Source organism: Esox lucius, chromosome 21 (assembly GCF_011004845.1).
Source record: "Esox lucius isolate fEsoLuc1 chromosome 21, fEsoLuc1.pri, whole genome shotgun sequence".
Taxonomy (NCBI): domain Eukaryota; kingdom Metazoa; phylum Chordata; class Actinopteri; order Esociformes; family Esocidae; genus Esox; species Esox lucius.
This window is the reverse complement of record NC_047589.1, coordinates 17,356,942-17,373,067: the sequence shown is the minus strand read 5'-3', so window position 1 is coordinate 17,373,067 and position 16,126 is coordinate 17,356,942. Positions and strand designations below refer to the sequence as shown.

Genomic DNA, 16,126 nt, shown 5'->3' with positions numbered 1-16,126 from the left:
CCGCTTAACATCAAGGGAGCTTCTAACCAATCTGTAGGGGAATCTGTACAGATTTGAACTGAAAATGTATCTGTGAGACCTATAATTATCTTCTATAACACAGCTCTTTACAGATTCATATGACTTACATTATCTCGAGGAGTAACAGATGACATGTAAGATGTAACGCGTAATACAATTTTAAAAATGCCGCAAATGTAATCAGTTCTGATTACATATTTTAAAACGATCAGTACAGCAGCAACATTTACAAAAACAGCTGATTACATTTGGCATTACTTCATCTGATATCAAGAGGAACACTCTATAAAATGTTGTCGGCGCTGGTGTCTTTTAAAACGCCATCTAGACTTCAAGCTCGGAAATTCTATTGCCCTGCTTATAACCATTAATGTGGATTGCTTCTTTTTGGATTCAAACTGATTGAGTTAATAAGTACATTTCAAAACATTTACACTATTTTTCCCTATCTGCTGCTTTATAGAATTACTTGTGTGCTCCGAGCGAAGGATTTTTAAAATGATTTTGAGATATCAAAATCACTTCCTTTGAAGCTTGCTATGGTACTGTTCAAAAGGACACATAGAATATGGTAATGACAGTCTAAGCTGTTTTTAAGGGTAGATAAATGTATTAGTGATATGAGCATTTTTAGGGTTCACATCCTTACAAGTACTCAGATAGGCATTGTAACGAGGAGAGATGCTGATGAAGCAGTTGGGTGCGTGTCCGCACTACAGTATACAGAGGGGAGAACAAGTATTTGATACACCGCCGATTTTGCAGGTTTTCCCACTTACAAAGCATGTAGAGGTCTGTCATTGTTTTCATTGGTACTCTTAAACTGTGGTGGAATCTAAAACAAAAATCACATTGTATGATTTTTAAGTAATTAATTCGCATTTTATTGCATGACATAAGTATTGGATACATCTGAAAAGCAGAACTTAATATTTGCTACAGAAACCTTTGTTTGCAATTACATACGTTTCCTGACCAGGTTTGCACACACTGCAGCAGGGATTTTGGCCCACTCCTCCATACAGACCTTCTCCAGATCCTTCAGGTTTCGGGGCTGTTGCTGGGCAATACAGACTTTCAGCTCCCTTCAAAGATTTTCTATTGGGTTCAGGTTTGGAGACTGGCTAGGCCACTCCAGGACCTTGAGATGCTTCTTATTGAGCCACTCCTTAGTTGCCCTGACTGTGTGTTTCGGGTCGTTGTCATGCTGGAAGACTCAGCCACGACCCATCTTCAATGCTCTTACTGAGGGAAGGAGGTTGTTGGCCAAGATCTCGCCATACATGGCCCCATCAAACTTCCCCTCAATACTGTGCAGTCGTCCTGTCCCCTTTGCAGAAAAGCATCCCCAAAGAATGATGTTTCCACCTCCATGATTGGGATGGTGTTCTTGGGGTTGTACTCATCCTTCTTCCTCCTCCAAACACGGCGAGTGGAGTTTAGACCAAAAAGCTCTATGTTTGTCTCATCAGACCACATGACCTTCTCCCATTCCTCCTCTGGATCATCCAGATGGTCATTGGCAAACTTCAGACGGGCCTGGACATGCGCTGGCTTGAGCAGGGGGACCTTGAGTGTGCTGCAGGATTTTAATCCATGACGGCGTAGTGTGTTACTAATGGTTTTCTTTGAGACTGTGATCCCAGCTCTCTTCAGGTCATTGACCAGGTCCTGCTGATGTCCTTACATTGTGGAAAGGTTGGAGTCTGTTTGATTGAATGTGTGGACAGGTGTCTTTTATACAGGTAACGAGTTCAAACAAGTGCAGTTAATACAGGTGATGAGTGGAGAACAGAGGGGCTTCTTAAAGAAAAACTAACAGGTCTGTGAGAGCCGGAATTCTTACTGGTTGGTAGGTGATCAAATACTTATGTCATGCAATTAAATGCAAATTAATTATTTAAAAATCATACAAATATGGTTTTCTGGATTTTTGTTTTAGATTCCGTCACTCACAGTTGAAGTGTACCTATGTTAAAAATTACAGACTTGTAAGTAGGAAAACCTGCAAAATCGGCAGTGTATCAAATACTTGCTCTCCCCAATGTATATCCCCAAATGGTTTCAAATACATACATACAAATCGTGGTGTGAATGTAGGCTAATGTTGATGCAGGTGAATAAGGAGATTATGAATCTTTCCCCCGTGGACATTACTGCGTCTCTATTGTTCTGGTGGAGTTTGATTGACATAAGTTGGACATTAAGACATTTTGTTAGTAAAATGCCGTCCAGAACATATACAAAGGGATCTTAGAATGTCATCCATGCTGAATATCTCCAGATATTTCAAAGTCCTTCTTCATTGCTTGTGGACTCACCTTTTCAGCTCACACCACAAGTGTTTATTGAATTATAGGTAAAGGGACTAGGATGGCCAATGCATAAGTTTGATTTTGTTGTCAGTCAGCCTTGACTGTTTGTTTGGATCATTGGTCTGCTGGAAGATCCACCAACAACCCTGTTTTAGCCTCCTGGCAGAGGCAGGCACATTTTTGGTATCGGAACATGACAAAGATGAAACTGTGTATTAACAAGGTCTCCAGGGCCTTTGGAAGAAAAAAAAAACACCAGAACATTACATATACTCCAGCAAAATTTTAAAGAGGGAATGATGGTTATTCTTTGCATGACCAACTAATCTCTGCTGTTTGTTGCCAAAACAATCTACTTTTGCTCATCAGACCATAGAACCAAGTTCAAATGACCCTTAACCAACTTCAGGTACTGACATGTATGTCTTGTTGAAAGTAGAGGCTTTCTTCTGCCAAACCTGTTTGACATGCTTGCAAAATTGTAGATTGGGAGACTTGATGACCCAAAGATTCAACCAGCTGGCGCAAATCTCCAACCGTTATCCACATGTTTATTTTTAAATATCTATCCTCACTGTGTGTGGGAGAACATACTTGGGTCCTCATCCAGGCAGGTTGATGAGATAAGTCAAGCTGATAGAAAGGCCACTGATACTCAAATAATCAGTCTGTGAAACAGTGGTGTGCAGAAGTGCATCTCTGAATGCACAATGTGTTAAACCTTTAAAGGACAAGTGAAAAGGGGTCATAGCCGATACTAGATAGGTGTACCTAAAAAGTGTCTGGTTAGTGTATAAAATATTCCAAATATAAAACAAAATGCAAAGAAACTACAGCAACTACATTGTTATTTAACATCAATGCAATTCAAATGCATGGAAATTAGTGAACAGACATGAAATGGATAGTAGGCTGTACCCTCAAAGGGTCACGGAGAACTGAAAACATCTGCCACGGCAGGAGATAAGTGGCACACCCGGAGCACTGTAGCACACAGCCTTTCATAAAGTATTTGTGAATTGGTTGAAAATGATGTGGAATCCACTAGAAATGACTGCACATAGTTTGGCTTGATTTCAGTTCACACATTTGCAGGAAATTCTGTCCAAACCTGGACCGCATGGATATCGACGGGCAGTTGGTCTCACGCCTGTCTCCCATTCGGTGCCCCTTCCTCAGCTTTGGAAATCCAACTAAACAGATTTCTGACCACCGGCCACCCGGTCCTGTGACATCAAATCCCCCTCAGCACGGTTCCCCAGACAGCTCAACCCAACACCCCTCTGGTTCATTATGTACACCTGTTCGTTTGTGTTCAGTGATAGGAATAGGAATTCTGTTTTGTTACTGACCTGTGCTAGCAACTGATTGCTTTTGTGTTTTATCCAGAGTCCAAGTTTTGCCTTCTAGTTTTGTTTTGTTTAGCAGGCTTCTTAGTCTGTTTTCCTTGTTTGCCGTTTGCAACCCATCATTAATAAATACGTTGCTTACATCTGCGCCTGCTTCCGGCAACTCCCAACATTACGGATGGGGCCATCTTAATTACGTCACACAGTCATTTTCATGCAAGAATGACATTCATCTGAATTCTGATGAAAGTTAATCAACTGTAAATTATCATCGATAGGCACCAACCAACTCTGCTACAGAACCTGCATGCAGAGACACACATGCCCAGCTAACTCAGCAATCAAAATGGGGACATTAAAATCTACTGCAATCAAAATTTACATATATTTTTACTAATCCTAATCCTCATGTTAAACTAACCCTAAATTAAACAGCAAAAACTCAAGTTTATACAATACTTAAAATGTATTCTAAATCCAATCGATAAACCTAACAGCTAAAGCATAACCCTAACCCTAATTTTCTAACGCCAACCACAATTGTAACCTTTACCGTACTCTAAAATAAAAATGGGAGATAAATTAGATTTTTCTGGTTGGGGACATTTTATTCTAATTGATATACTAAAATGTCTTCTACACAGCATAGACACAAACACACACACACACAACCCATAGTAACACCGATCTTCAAGTCAGACAGAAAGCAGAATGGGTTCTCTCTACAACTGACCCATCAGCACACACCCATCTTATTTTGATGAGTGTGTGCTGACAGGAACACATTGAACAATACAAAATACTTTGTGATGTGCCCTAAAATTACTTCAATAGCACCATGATTTGTTTTGGGTCAAAGCAGTAACATAATCTTATGAGAGGGCAGAGTGAAGCTGGTGTTTCCCTCTCCTTGAGAAAAGCAACAATGAGAATAATGGTTAATAAACATCCCCCATCAAACCCGGCACATGTATGCAAGCAATCAATCACACACAAATCTGTGAAAATGATAGGGAGGAAAATATGCTTTGACTGATCTGAAAACCACAAAATACATTGCTTCAGCTTACAATAGCTCTGATCAGTGACATTATTCTTCCTTTCTCACATTAACAGCAGTTACACGGGGAAAACATCAAATGTATGCTGTCATTCTGGAGTTTGCAGAAGTCACTTTTTAAGACATAAAACTTTCTAGAACACAACAACATTTCCCATTATAATTGCTGTATCCAGCATGAACAGAGCAATAATTTGTAACTCTAATATTGAACTCGCTCCTTCATGCTTTTTCGATACAAACTCTTTGGATGTGCTTTTTTAGACTGCATGGAGCATGCCCAAATTACTCTATTTATTTCCATGGCCACCATGGAAGTGACTTACATTGTCAGGGAAGTCAGCTTTGAGCTCAGTGACACTCTGGCACCAGTAGGCTGCAGTCTTCTCACTGATGAGCTCAATGTTGAGGAAGGAGCTCTGTCCAGGACCAAACAAGGGGCCCGAGGTGGTTCCACGAACAATACGGGGAGATACGTTGGTCACCAAGTCCTAAAGGCATAAAGGAGAGGAACAGAAAATTCTTATAGTGGTTCAATAAAAAATAACCTTTACATGCAACAAAACAAATGAGGAAGATAGTAACCCAACAATGTTATAGAGTAAACACATTTGATTGCATTTTCAAGAGACCAAAATCTAGGCAACAAGAAAGCAAGGCAACGGTTTTAAACTTGTTGTAATGATACAGCAAACCATAATATGACACATTTTCTAGTGTATTCATCAGGTGTGACATTTTCTCTTTGTGCAGACCCTTTTAAAGAGTCTCTGTTAAATATATTGAATTAGCGACAAATTCAGTTTGATACATTTACAGCAGTAGGAAAGTAAATATTTTAGCAGTCGTAGCTTTAGTTTTTCCATGTATCTCTGTCAAGGCATTGGAAGTCCTGTAACCGGGCATATCTCCTAAGTTTATATTTTTCAATAAAACACCATAAAAAAGACAATTACGGTCATATTTTACAGAACTACATGGCACAAACTCAATATTGGTTTAGTTTTTTTTCTCATCCTAGGGGCCTTAGTAGATAGAAATGAGTTCATATTTAATCACATACCGACCACAGCAACTCTTTAGAAATACTGTACTCCCCAGTGGGAAATATTAAGTTGCAGTCAACACTAAAATAAATGCTTTTACATTACAAAAACAAAACACATATCTGAGTAGGCAGCTCTCTGTATATATGTTTTATGTGGGACAGGGTTGTCCTCTGCTAAACTATCCCCTTCAGATTCATCCCTTCTTCAGAAGCCTTTCACTGTCTCTCTGTATCTGTCTGTCTTGTCTGTCTGTGTCTCTCTTTTCACTTTCTACCTCTGTGATAGATTTAACCTCCATGTGACTGAAATATACATCAAACCTTAGTTGCTGGCAAGAGATTCTCGCACAGAAATTCTGCCAAATGGCCATAATGTCCAGTAGTAATTACACTCCTGTGAAGTTCTCCTCCGGATCTGTAGTCAGAGTGCAATACAAATAGCATACAAGCCTCGGCCAAGCTTGGCCAAGGGAGGCAGATGGCAGCTTACATCAGGCTAATACTTTGACCAACCTGCTAATGGCTTTGGCACAATTTGGGCACATCTCAAAACAACAACCACCACTAAAACAAGGTAGAACAACACAACATTGGCCTTTGGTGTATTAGGTGAAATATTTGGCCCACTGTGGAAATATAAGGTTTGCAGTGCAGTTGCACCACAGATACAGCTTTTTCTTTTTTTGCATTTGCTGTAGATTTGAACTGTACTCTATATTGACTTTGTGTTTGGATTTTGTGGACATAATTACTTATTTTTAGTACTGAACAGAATAAACTGATTAAATGTAAAGCAAGCAGTTGTTTTTAGATTGTTCCATTAATATAAACATTTTTTTGGCCATATCTAAAGTTGCATTCATAATATATTTAACAGGATATATCTAATATATTTAATAGTATAGACATTCCTTTTTTCCAATTAACTAACGCTTATTAGAAAGTAGCAAAGCTGCATTTACATATCTTATTAGGGAACATCCCCATACTAACAATTAAGATTATAGCATGGAAACTTAATTTCATAACATTTGGACATTTTTCGAACGACATAGACAAGAAATGCTAATTAGCCGTAATTACTGCTCATTTGCATGTCTGTGATAAGACGCAGCATGGCTACAATGTGAGTTCTCTTTTTATCTCTTTATCTACCAAAGGGTGCAGGAGGTTCACATCTTCCTGCTACATGAATCACAATAGAAGACCTATGGGATTTCACATAAAGCAAACTCATCTCTTTATTTTGATAGTCAAACCTGCTTCAGAATGTAGCTGAAGGACCTCAGTCGAATGTCTGTCGATGTCTAGGCATGACTATTTAGTTTTATTTATAGATGCACGAAGACATCGGTGTTCATATGTATAGACAAATGTAACACATTCCATTTAAAAACAGTTTGGACCGTGGTCACAAAATGCGAATGAAGACATTAGCTTTTTTTTCTCACAGAAGTGGGGTTGGACCCTCGGGTGACAAGTGTGGAGAATTGGGGGAGCCATCCCTAGAGCTTGGGGCGGATCTACAAGTTTGTATTTAATGAAGACTGTGACCAGGGAACAATACGCCGCTGGGCATATTTATTATCAGGAAAGGGTGGGACAAGAGTTTTAATATTAAACAACTGGAAACCATGAAAATTGCCTAAAGGGAGAGCAACAGCACGCCACAAGACACAGGTGCCACACACAGCGGATAGATAAGGCTAGTCCCCTACTTTTCCTCCTTCTCACATTCTCCTCCCTCCGCCCCCTCCTCCTTTAGCCCTCTCTCTCTTTCTCTCCCTCTCTCTCTCTCTCTGTCTCTCACTATGTCTCTCTGTGTCACAAACAAATTGAATTTCAACAGAATCGTCCAGCTAGCCAGTGACTCGGGTCCAGCGCAACCAGAGGAACTTTCCTTGTTATTATGTGGTGATAACAAATGTTTTCATTGAGAGGCGCACTGGAGGCGCATGGATTAAAATGACTGCTGAGCGGTTCGTGACTCATTCTTTTATTTCAAGGAATCCTCGCCGGTTGGAAAACGGGGCACCCCGCTGTCCCCTAACAAGAACGATCCTGTCGAAAGGGAGAACGGCAGCAAGACGAGCTGACACTCCTTTCTTCTCTCATGTGATTGGTTAGCATGCCCGTGTATGTTTAGTGGCGGACTTGGCTTTATCACGTCTACACAGGTCTCTAATCCCTTCAGTACAGCAAGCAGCCTTTTGAGAAAGGAACGCATGCGAGAAATACTAATCAAACGCAGTTGACTGCACCGTCAATGGCACGCGCACACACTCAGGCACAGATACACACACACACAGGCAGATGCACACACACACGCAGATAGACACTCACACACACACACACCAATGAGCCATATTCTGTGATTATTACACAAGCAGTTATATGGTCATTGCTTCATTGGCTTTATCATGGTAAAACCTTTTTCCAATTTAACAACACTTGGAATTCCATAGAATACCTGCCTATAGGAGGTGCTAGATAGAAACAAAGAGAGAGAGACAATAGAAAGAACAAAATCAAGGAAGAGAGTGAACAAAAGAATAAACAAGTAATTCATAATTTTTTTCTTCTTTTTATTTACTTGAATCTTCCGTGAAGGCTAAAGGACTATTCTCTTTTGCAACATATATGTTCTTGCCCTGAGAAAGGTTTCCTCCACTCTCCCCTCTGTCACATTCTCAATATCCATTCATAGGTCAAGAGCCGCACATACACATGTAGAGGAGACAATCATTCACATCAGACATTAGATTACAGCTAATACCAAAACCATTATTTTACATAATACCATTATTTTTTTGCCATAACTAAAAAGCAGATAGGTAAAACCTATCAGGGCAATATCAATGGAATGTCATTGTGTAGATGTAAATGCTCTGGTGCCCCCCAAAATAGCAATATGGTCATTGTCTGCCTGTAAAAAAAAAAAAAAAAAAACTATGAAATAACAGTGCTTTGGTAAAAAAAGAATAGTCCACTAAATTATATAGGGAACAATTTGGGACAGTGAGAAGGAGAGAGTACGGCCGAGAGTCCACACATTAATCATTATAAACAGACATGACAGGAAAATCAAAGGGCTGCCCATTCACTTCTGCCTTCTCCACCTCTGCAGTCTGCCTGCCTGACTGTCCACCCCAGCCAACCGCTGACCCACAACAGGAAACTTCTGAAATGAGGGAACGCGGCAAAGAAAGATGAAAATAATAGAGAGAAAACGCCAAGTAGCACTTCTGAGGAATTGTGAGGATCATTCATCTCCGTCCCCCAAATGCAGATGGAACACTTGCTCAGCCATTATTAAGAGCTGGTCTTACTATGTCTACTGAACAGAAACACACAAGCTGGAGGTGGGGGAAAGGGCACTGTCAGCAAGTGGGCCGACACTCTCAAACATGAGATGGCCCATGGTAGCAAAGCATTCAGTGTATGTTTGTGTGATCGATTTATCGTTGTTGATGCCAGTTTAGATTCCTCCTCCGCAGCCATTATCTCCTCGGTAAGCTGTCAGTTATATATCTAAGAAATGTAATCCATGACAACATCTAACTAGTAGACGTGGACCTTAGGAACTTTGATAAACTGTTTGACTTCTCTTTACCGTTCTCTCTCTCTCTCTCTCTCTCTCTCTCTCTCTCTCTCCCTCTCTCTCTCCCCATCTCTCATTCTCTTTCCCTTTTATCATTCTCTTCCCAGCAGTGGATGAATTCTAACACACACTGTGCACATCTATAAATCAGACGACCCTGATGTATTGACAGGAACATTGCATGTTTCAGTGAGACCTTGGATTTCCCTTAGTGAGGCTCAAATTAGAGAAATAGCAAAGGGTTTACTCTGTAACATGTAATAACATCAAAATGAATATAAGTGCTGCAAATGGAAATGGACACATTCTTTTTTCAACGCCCTTAGCGGCATCAAACAGATGTTATAGCTGGGTAGGTGAGAGAATGTCCCTGCCGAGGACTAAATAAATGAATGTCAGAGCCAAAGGATATTAGTTGGCTGTGATAAAGAAGAAGGATATTGTCTGTCAGTTTGGTCATTAGACTCTTTCAGCATTCAATCCTTCTCTGCTATCTCCCTCCACCCATATAGTAGCACATTTGAATGTAGAAATGTTTTGCCATTTAGCAGGCGCTTTTATCTGGAGTAACTTAATTCTATATTTTCATGTTTTTTCTTCATGTGGTCCCTTTGGGAATCAAACCCAGATTCCTGAAATTGCAAGTGCAATACTCTACCAACTGAGCTAAAGAAGACTCTTAACAGGCAAATACACACAGATATGCCGCTACTGCTAAAGTTACTGCTACATACATTGCAGGAAATATCTATCTAAACAGTAACTATTAAAGCCAGAAAAGGAACCAGGCAAGCCTATTTAAGCTGGCCCACCATTAGAAGGGATGAATGTTGTAGTCCCTGTCTTGTTTCGAAATGTTTTTGCTGAAATAACACAGACAACAGAACGTTTATTAACAGAACTAAAGCGTACTCTTGTACAAAGATGACTGTAGATGGCTAGTTAATAGCTATATAGCCTACATATAATAAAAAACAATTACTCCAATCACTCCATGGTTGGTTTATTTCTTTAGAAAACAATAACACTCCAAAGGGTCACGTAATACAATGATTCTCTTAAATATAGGAGATTCATGGTATTACAGTGTGGATATCTATTGTGCAATGGCTGAAGGGGAATCAAACCCGGGTCAGAATATTGAAGGTCAGGGAGATAGCCACAAGACCACAAGTCTTGCAGGTCTTACAGTGTGTAAGGGGTTGTGATATAGGATTGCCCCAAAAAGCATGCACTGATGCGTACTTTGAAAATCCACCAGTAATAGCAGCAATATAATAATAAACAGTTTTATTTTGGCCTTACAATAACGTAGATGCATAACTTTGTTTGCTTGTATAGAGTGTCTTTATAGCTTATCGACATTAGATGATTTTGTCACGCATTAACAACACAGCAAGTTTGAATATTTAGCTAGACACCATTAAGCATTGTGTTAAAAACTCGCAATATAACCGTAAACAGTTTTATTTTAGGCTTACTATAACATAGCTACTGTTTTGGCCGTGTCAAGGCTCAAACACATGTCAAGGTCCCTCCACTTGGAAATCCATGACTCTAACCACTACGCTATTTAACAAGCGGTAGCCAGTCAGTCAGTAGTAAAGCGCTTTCAAAGCAATGTACATTGTAATGAAAAACTTTGAAAATGAGATAATAAAGTATCAAATTCATTCTTAAGGATGCAGTCTTTAAATTTATCACTGCATGTCTCATTAATCACTGGGTGAAATAACAGATTTATATACACAGCCCTGATGGCAAGATTGTCTAGAGCCAAAACCATGCCCCAGATGAACAGTCATATGTCTATTGTAATCACATTGTAAAATAATAAAGCAGGCCTAATGTTGAACAGACTCACCTGTTTCCCCTGAACAGGCACAAATTCACAGATTTCATCTTTTAATCAGCTCTTAAATGCACCGGTGCATATTCAAAATGTTTTTCAACATTTGTAAAGTTGTTTTTTTGGCCTGGTTTATAATTGGTGGGAATACATTAACACTCTTCGTAGTGCAGAAAGTTATAGTCCTGCTTCACCATAAAGCTAGGTAACATAAACTGGGAAGAGGAATATTAAACACATCCCATCACCTTTCTTGAATGTGTCATCATATCTTCCCAACATGTGTCCTTCCTCATTAGTATTGACTGCTTCACTTTAAGTTGTTTCACATTAAAACAAAATAAGTTCAATCAAACGTAGGTGATTTTGACTGAAATCAGCAGTAGAGAAACAGAGCTGTCATAACAGTCTGTGAGATCTGAGAGGTGTTGACTAATTGCTAGCTAATTACACAGTAAATTGTCTAATTAAGCCAATGGTTAATTAGGGTAAGCTTGCACAGCAGTCCTGTAGAAGGAAGTCTTTTTTTGTTTGGTCTAAGTGCAGACGTGTGTGCTAGTATGTGTGTTGGTATCATGGTGTGCTGTGCCAGAAGGCAGGTTTATAGTGGGGAGAACAAGTATTTGATACACTGCCGATTTTGCAGGTTTTCTTACTTACAAAGCATGTAGAGGTCTATAATTATTATCATAGGTACACTTCAACTGCGAGAGACGGAATCTAAAACTAAAATCCAGAAAATCACATTGGATGGTTTTTAAATAATTAATTTACATTTTATTGCATGACATAAGTATTTGATCACCTACCAACCAGTAAGAATTCTGGCTCTCACAGACCTGTTAGTTTTTCTTTAAGAAGCCCTCCTGTTCTCCACTCATTCCCTGTATTAACTGCACCTGTTTGGACTCGTTACCTGTATAAAAGACACCTGTCCACACACTCACTCAAACAGACTCCAACCTCTCCACAATGGCCAAGACCAGAGAGCTGTGTAAGAAAATCAGGGATAAAATTGTATCGAGAGATCTTGGGCAACAAACTCCTTCCCTCAGTAAGAGCATTGAAGATGGGTCGTGGCTGAGTCTTCCAGCATGACAATGACCCGAAACACACAGCCAGGGCAACTAAGGAGTGGCTCCGTAAGAAGCACTTCAAGGTCCTGGAGTGGCCTAGCTAGTCTCCAGACCACGAACCCAATAGAAAATCTTTGAAGGGAGCTGAAAGTCCGTATTGCCCAACGACAGCCCCGAAACCTGAAGGATCTGGAGAAGGTATGGAGGAGTGGGCCAAAATCCCTGCTGCAGTGTGTGCAAACCTGGTCAAGAACTACAGAAAAACATATGATCTCTGTAATTGCAAACATAGGTTTCTGTAGCAAATATTAAGTTCTGCTTTTCAGATGTATCAAATACTTATGTCATGCATCAAAATGCAAATTAATTACTTAAAAATCATACAATGTGATTTTCTGGATTTTTGTTTTAGATTCCGTCACTCACAGTTGAAGAGTACCTATGATAAAAATGACAGACTTCTACATGCTTTGTAAGTGGCAAAACCTGCAAAATCGGCAGTGTATCAAATACTTGTTCTCCCCAATGTATATAAAACAAGGTTCATTCTACAAAATTAATATCACAAAAATAACTACTGCAATATTTGAATTGGAAACAAATAACTTATAATGTGGACAGGGTTGGAATTTTAGATATATAAAGAAAAATGTACATATATCGATACTGGTCCAAAAAACTAAGGAAACACGCAATCATCACAGAACACCGTGTCAATTAAACTTCAGGGATATCAGTCTGTCCAGTTAGGAACCATAAGTGATTGTGAATCAATGTCACCTGTTTTGGTGCAAATGAAAGTTAACAACAGGTGCACTGGAGAGGCAACATCAAGACAACCCCCATAAAGGGAATGGTTTTACAGGTGGTGGCCACAGATAATTGCTCTCTCCTTGTCCTTCCTGACTGATTCTTCTCTAGTTTTGTGTTTTGCTAGTGTCCTTGTCACTACTGATACCTGCAGCCCATTCAGGTTGCAATGGCAGTCCAGCTCCTCTAGGATAGCACATCCATACTTGCCGTCGCAAGGAGGTTTGCTGTGTCTCCCAGTACTGTCTCAAGAGCATGGAGGAGACACCAGGAGACAGGCCATGACACAAGAAAAGCTGGACAGGGCCTTAGAAGGGCATCATCCCAGCAGCAGGACCGGTGTCTGCTACTTTGTGAGAGAAGGAACAGAAGGAGCACTGCCAGAGCCCTACAAAATGACCTCCAGCGGGCTTCAGGTGTGCATGTTTCTGATCAAACTGCCAGAAACATACTCCATGAGGGTGGCATGAAGGCCCGATGTACTTCAGTGGCACCTGTGCTCACAGCCCAGCACCATGCAGCTCAATTGGCATTCATCAGAGAACAACAAAACTGGCAGGTCTGCCACTGGCGCCCTGTTCTGTTCACAGATGAGAGCCGGTTCACACTGAGCATGTGGCAGACAAGAAAAAGTCTGGAAACACCATGGTGAACGTTATGCCGTCTGTGACATCGTCCAGCATGATCAGTTTGGTGGTGGGTCAGTGATGGTCTGGGGAGGCATATCCTTGGAGGGTCACACAGACCTCCACATGCTAGTCAATGATATCCTGACTCCAGTTAGGTACCGGGATGAAATGCTAAGCTCCATCGTCAGACCTTACACTGGTGTAGTGGGCCCTGGGTTCCTCCTGGTGCAGGACAATTCCCAGCCTCATGGCGAGAGTGTGTAAGCAATTTGTACATGACAAAGGCATTGTTGCCATTGACTGGCCCTCAAATTACCTACAAATGAATGTGAATCCCATAAGAAATATAAGACATGTGTTTTATCCTGCTCACTCATGTTTTCTTTACAAATGGTGCATATACTGTATTACCAATTCTCCAATGGTATGCAAACTTTTGAGCACAACATATACATATACATACACATACATATATAAAGCAAATTGCTCTTAAAAATTGCTTACAGACACAACTACAGCAGTAAAAAGTGATTTGATGTCACACCTGTGGTATACGGTCACATTTGAACTGAGTAGTTTGTATCCTGAATGCTGACATACTGACAGCCATGGTATATGAGATCTTATAGACCAGGTCATTTGAACCCTGAATGCAGAGTGGCTGATAGCCATGGTATATGAGACTTAATAAACCAGGTCATTTGAACCCTGAATGCAGAGTGGCTGATAGCCATGGTATATGAGACCTTATAAACCAGGTCATTTGAACCCTGAATGCAGAGTGGCTGATAGACATGGTATAAGAGACGGTATACCGAGGATATAACATCACATTACTTTTTACTGTTCTAATTGTGTTGGTGACTGGTTCATAAGAACAATAAGTCATCTCTGTGGTTTTTGATTAATTGCAAATATACTATGGCTATGTGTTGTGTCCAGGAACTCTGCCATGACTCCAGGGCAAGGAAGCATGCAGGCAAGATCATTGCTGACCCCTCCCACTCTGATCACCCACTGTTCCAAACATTCTCCTCCAGCAGTCAGAGGGCAGGCGGGCTGTATAGGTCAATCATGACAAAAAAATCCTGCTCCCTGAGCATTTTCTTTCCCCATGCTGTGTTCCTCAGCAGCTGGCCATCTGTCCTATAGAGACTAATAAGGTAGTGCTCACCATATCAAGACACCTGCAAACTTTTACAGCTTATAACTATCCTGCACTGAAAACTCTGTTCATTTCTCTACATCTAAATAGCATTGATTATATAGGAACTGAAAATGTTTACTGATATATTTTAAACTATATTCTGCAAAAGTTAACACCACTGGGATCCTGGTTAGGACACATAACATGGACTTTGTCCACTAGGAGACTTTAAGACCAACTTTTCAAGACAAATATCTGCCTCAAGGACATTGTTGGATCTTCAAGAAGCAAAATAGTATAGAGCATACCCTCAAAATCTAAAAAAGAATTGCTCACTGACAACTTGAATCAAGATCTTGCAATGGCCCTTCCAGACCTAAATCAAATGAAAACTGAAGAGCAAGGACCTGGAGAAAATCTGCAAGGAGGAATGGTCTCAGATGTGTTCTCCCTACTTATCAAATATTATAAGATTAAACTCCCTGGCAGAGGAAGGGTGCAACAAAGGGGGGAGGAAGGATGGGGGGAGGAAGGATGGGGGGAGGGCAATAATCGAGACGCACATTTTATTTGAAAAAAATGCATTTCTTGATTGAGATTGTCTTTTCTTATTTGAACAATTTTACATCAATTAAAAGTTTTTCTCTCATCAAGCAGATACACAACAATCAAAGACTAACATTGGCTTTTTTTCTCATCTTGAGTGCAATAATTCTGGAGGGCACTGCATAATGTAGGAAAATTTACATTTCTGAAGCAGTCAGCGTCTTCAAATTGAAATTGTTTCAAAACTGGTGTTTTTTTTTGTTTGTATACAAGGCATATCGTAAACACGCACAAACCTTGTATAACTTAAGTGAATGGAAAGAGAATTATGAATTCCACTTTTATGTCAGTTTTAGATTATGGTTTGCTATTTATATGGATGTTACTAGATTTGCACTTAAAACACTAGTTACTGTTTTGCGTCCTTATATGTATTACTGGTTATGGTTTTAAAACTCACCAGTGTGTTTTATATTAAGAGGTAGGGTGGGCATCTTTATATCTAAGAAGTGAGCAACATTTTCTAATATTTATAAAGCACTGACGCCATAACCCCCCATTAATTTGATTTTAGAACTACAAATGAGCAAACCAAGTCACATGACTGGATAACACTGTTGGCCCACTCACCATGTATGTGGAATAAAATGTGGAATTCTCTGAAATTGGTTAAAC

At 40.0% G+C, this 16,126-nt stretch overlaps 1 protein-coding gene across 1 annotated transcript in view; it reads right to left on the bottom strand.

Moving 5' to 3' along the window:
• The window catches only part of dpyda.1 (dihydropyrimidine dehydrogenase a, tandem duplicate 1), a 198,477-nt gene that overhangs the window by 82,622 nt on the left and 99,729 nt on the right, over positions 1 to 16,126 (bottom strand). Inside the window, exon 14 of the mRNA XM_010891133.5 lies at positions 5,072 to 5,236. Coding sequence (XP_010889435.2) covers positions 5,072 to 5,236 — 165 coding nt within the window. The remainder of the gene's footprint in view (positions 1 to 5,071; positions 5,237 to 16,126) is intronic.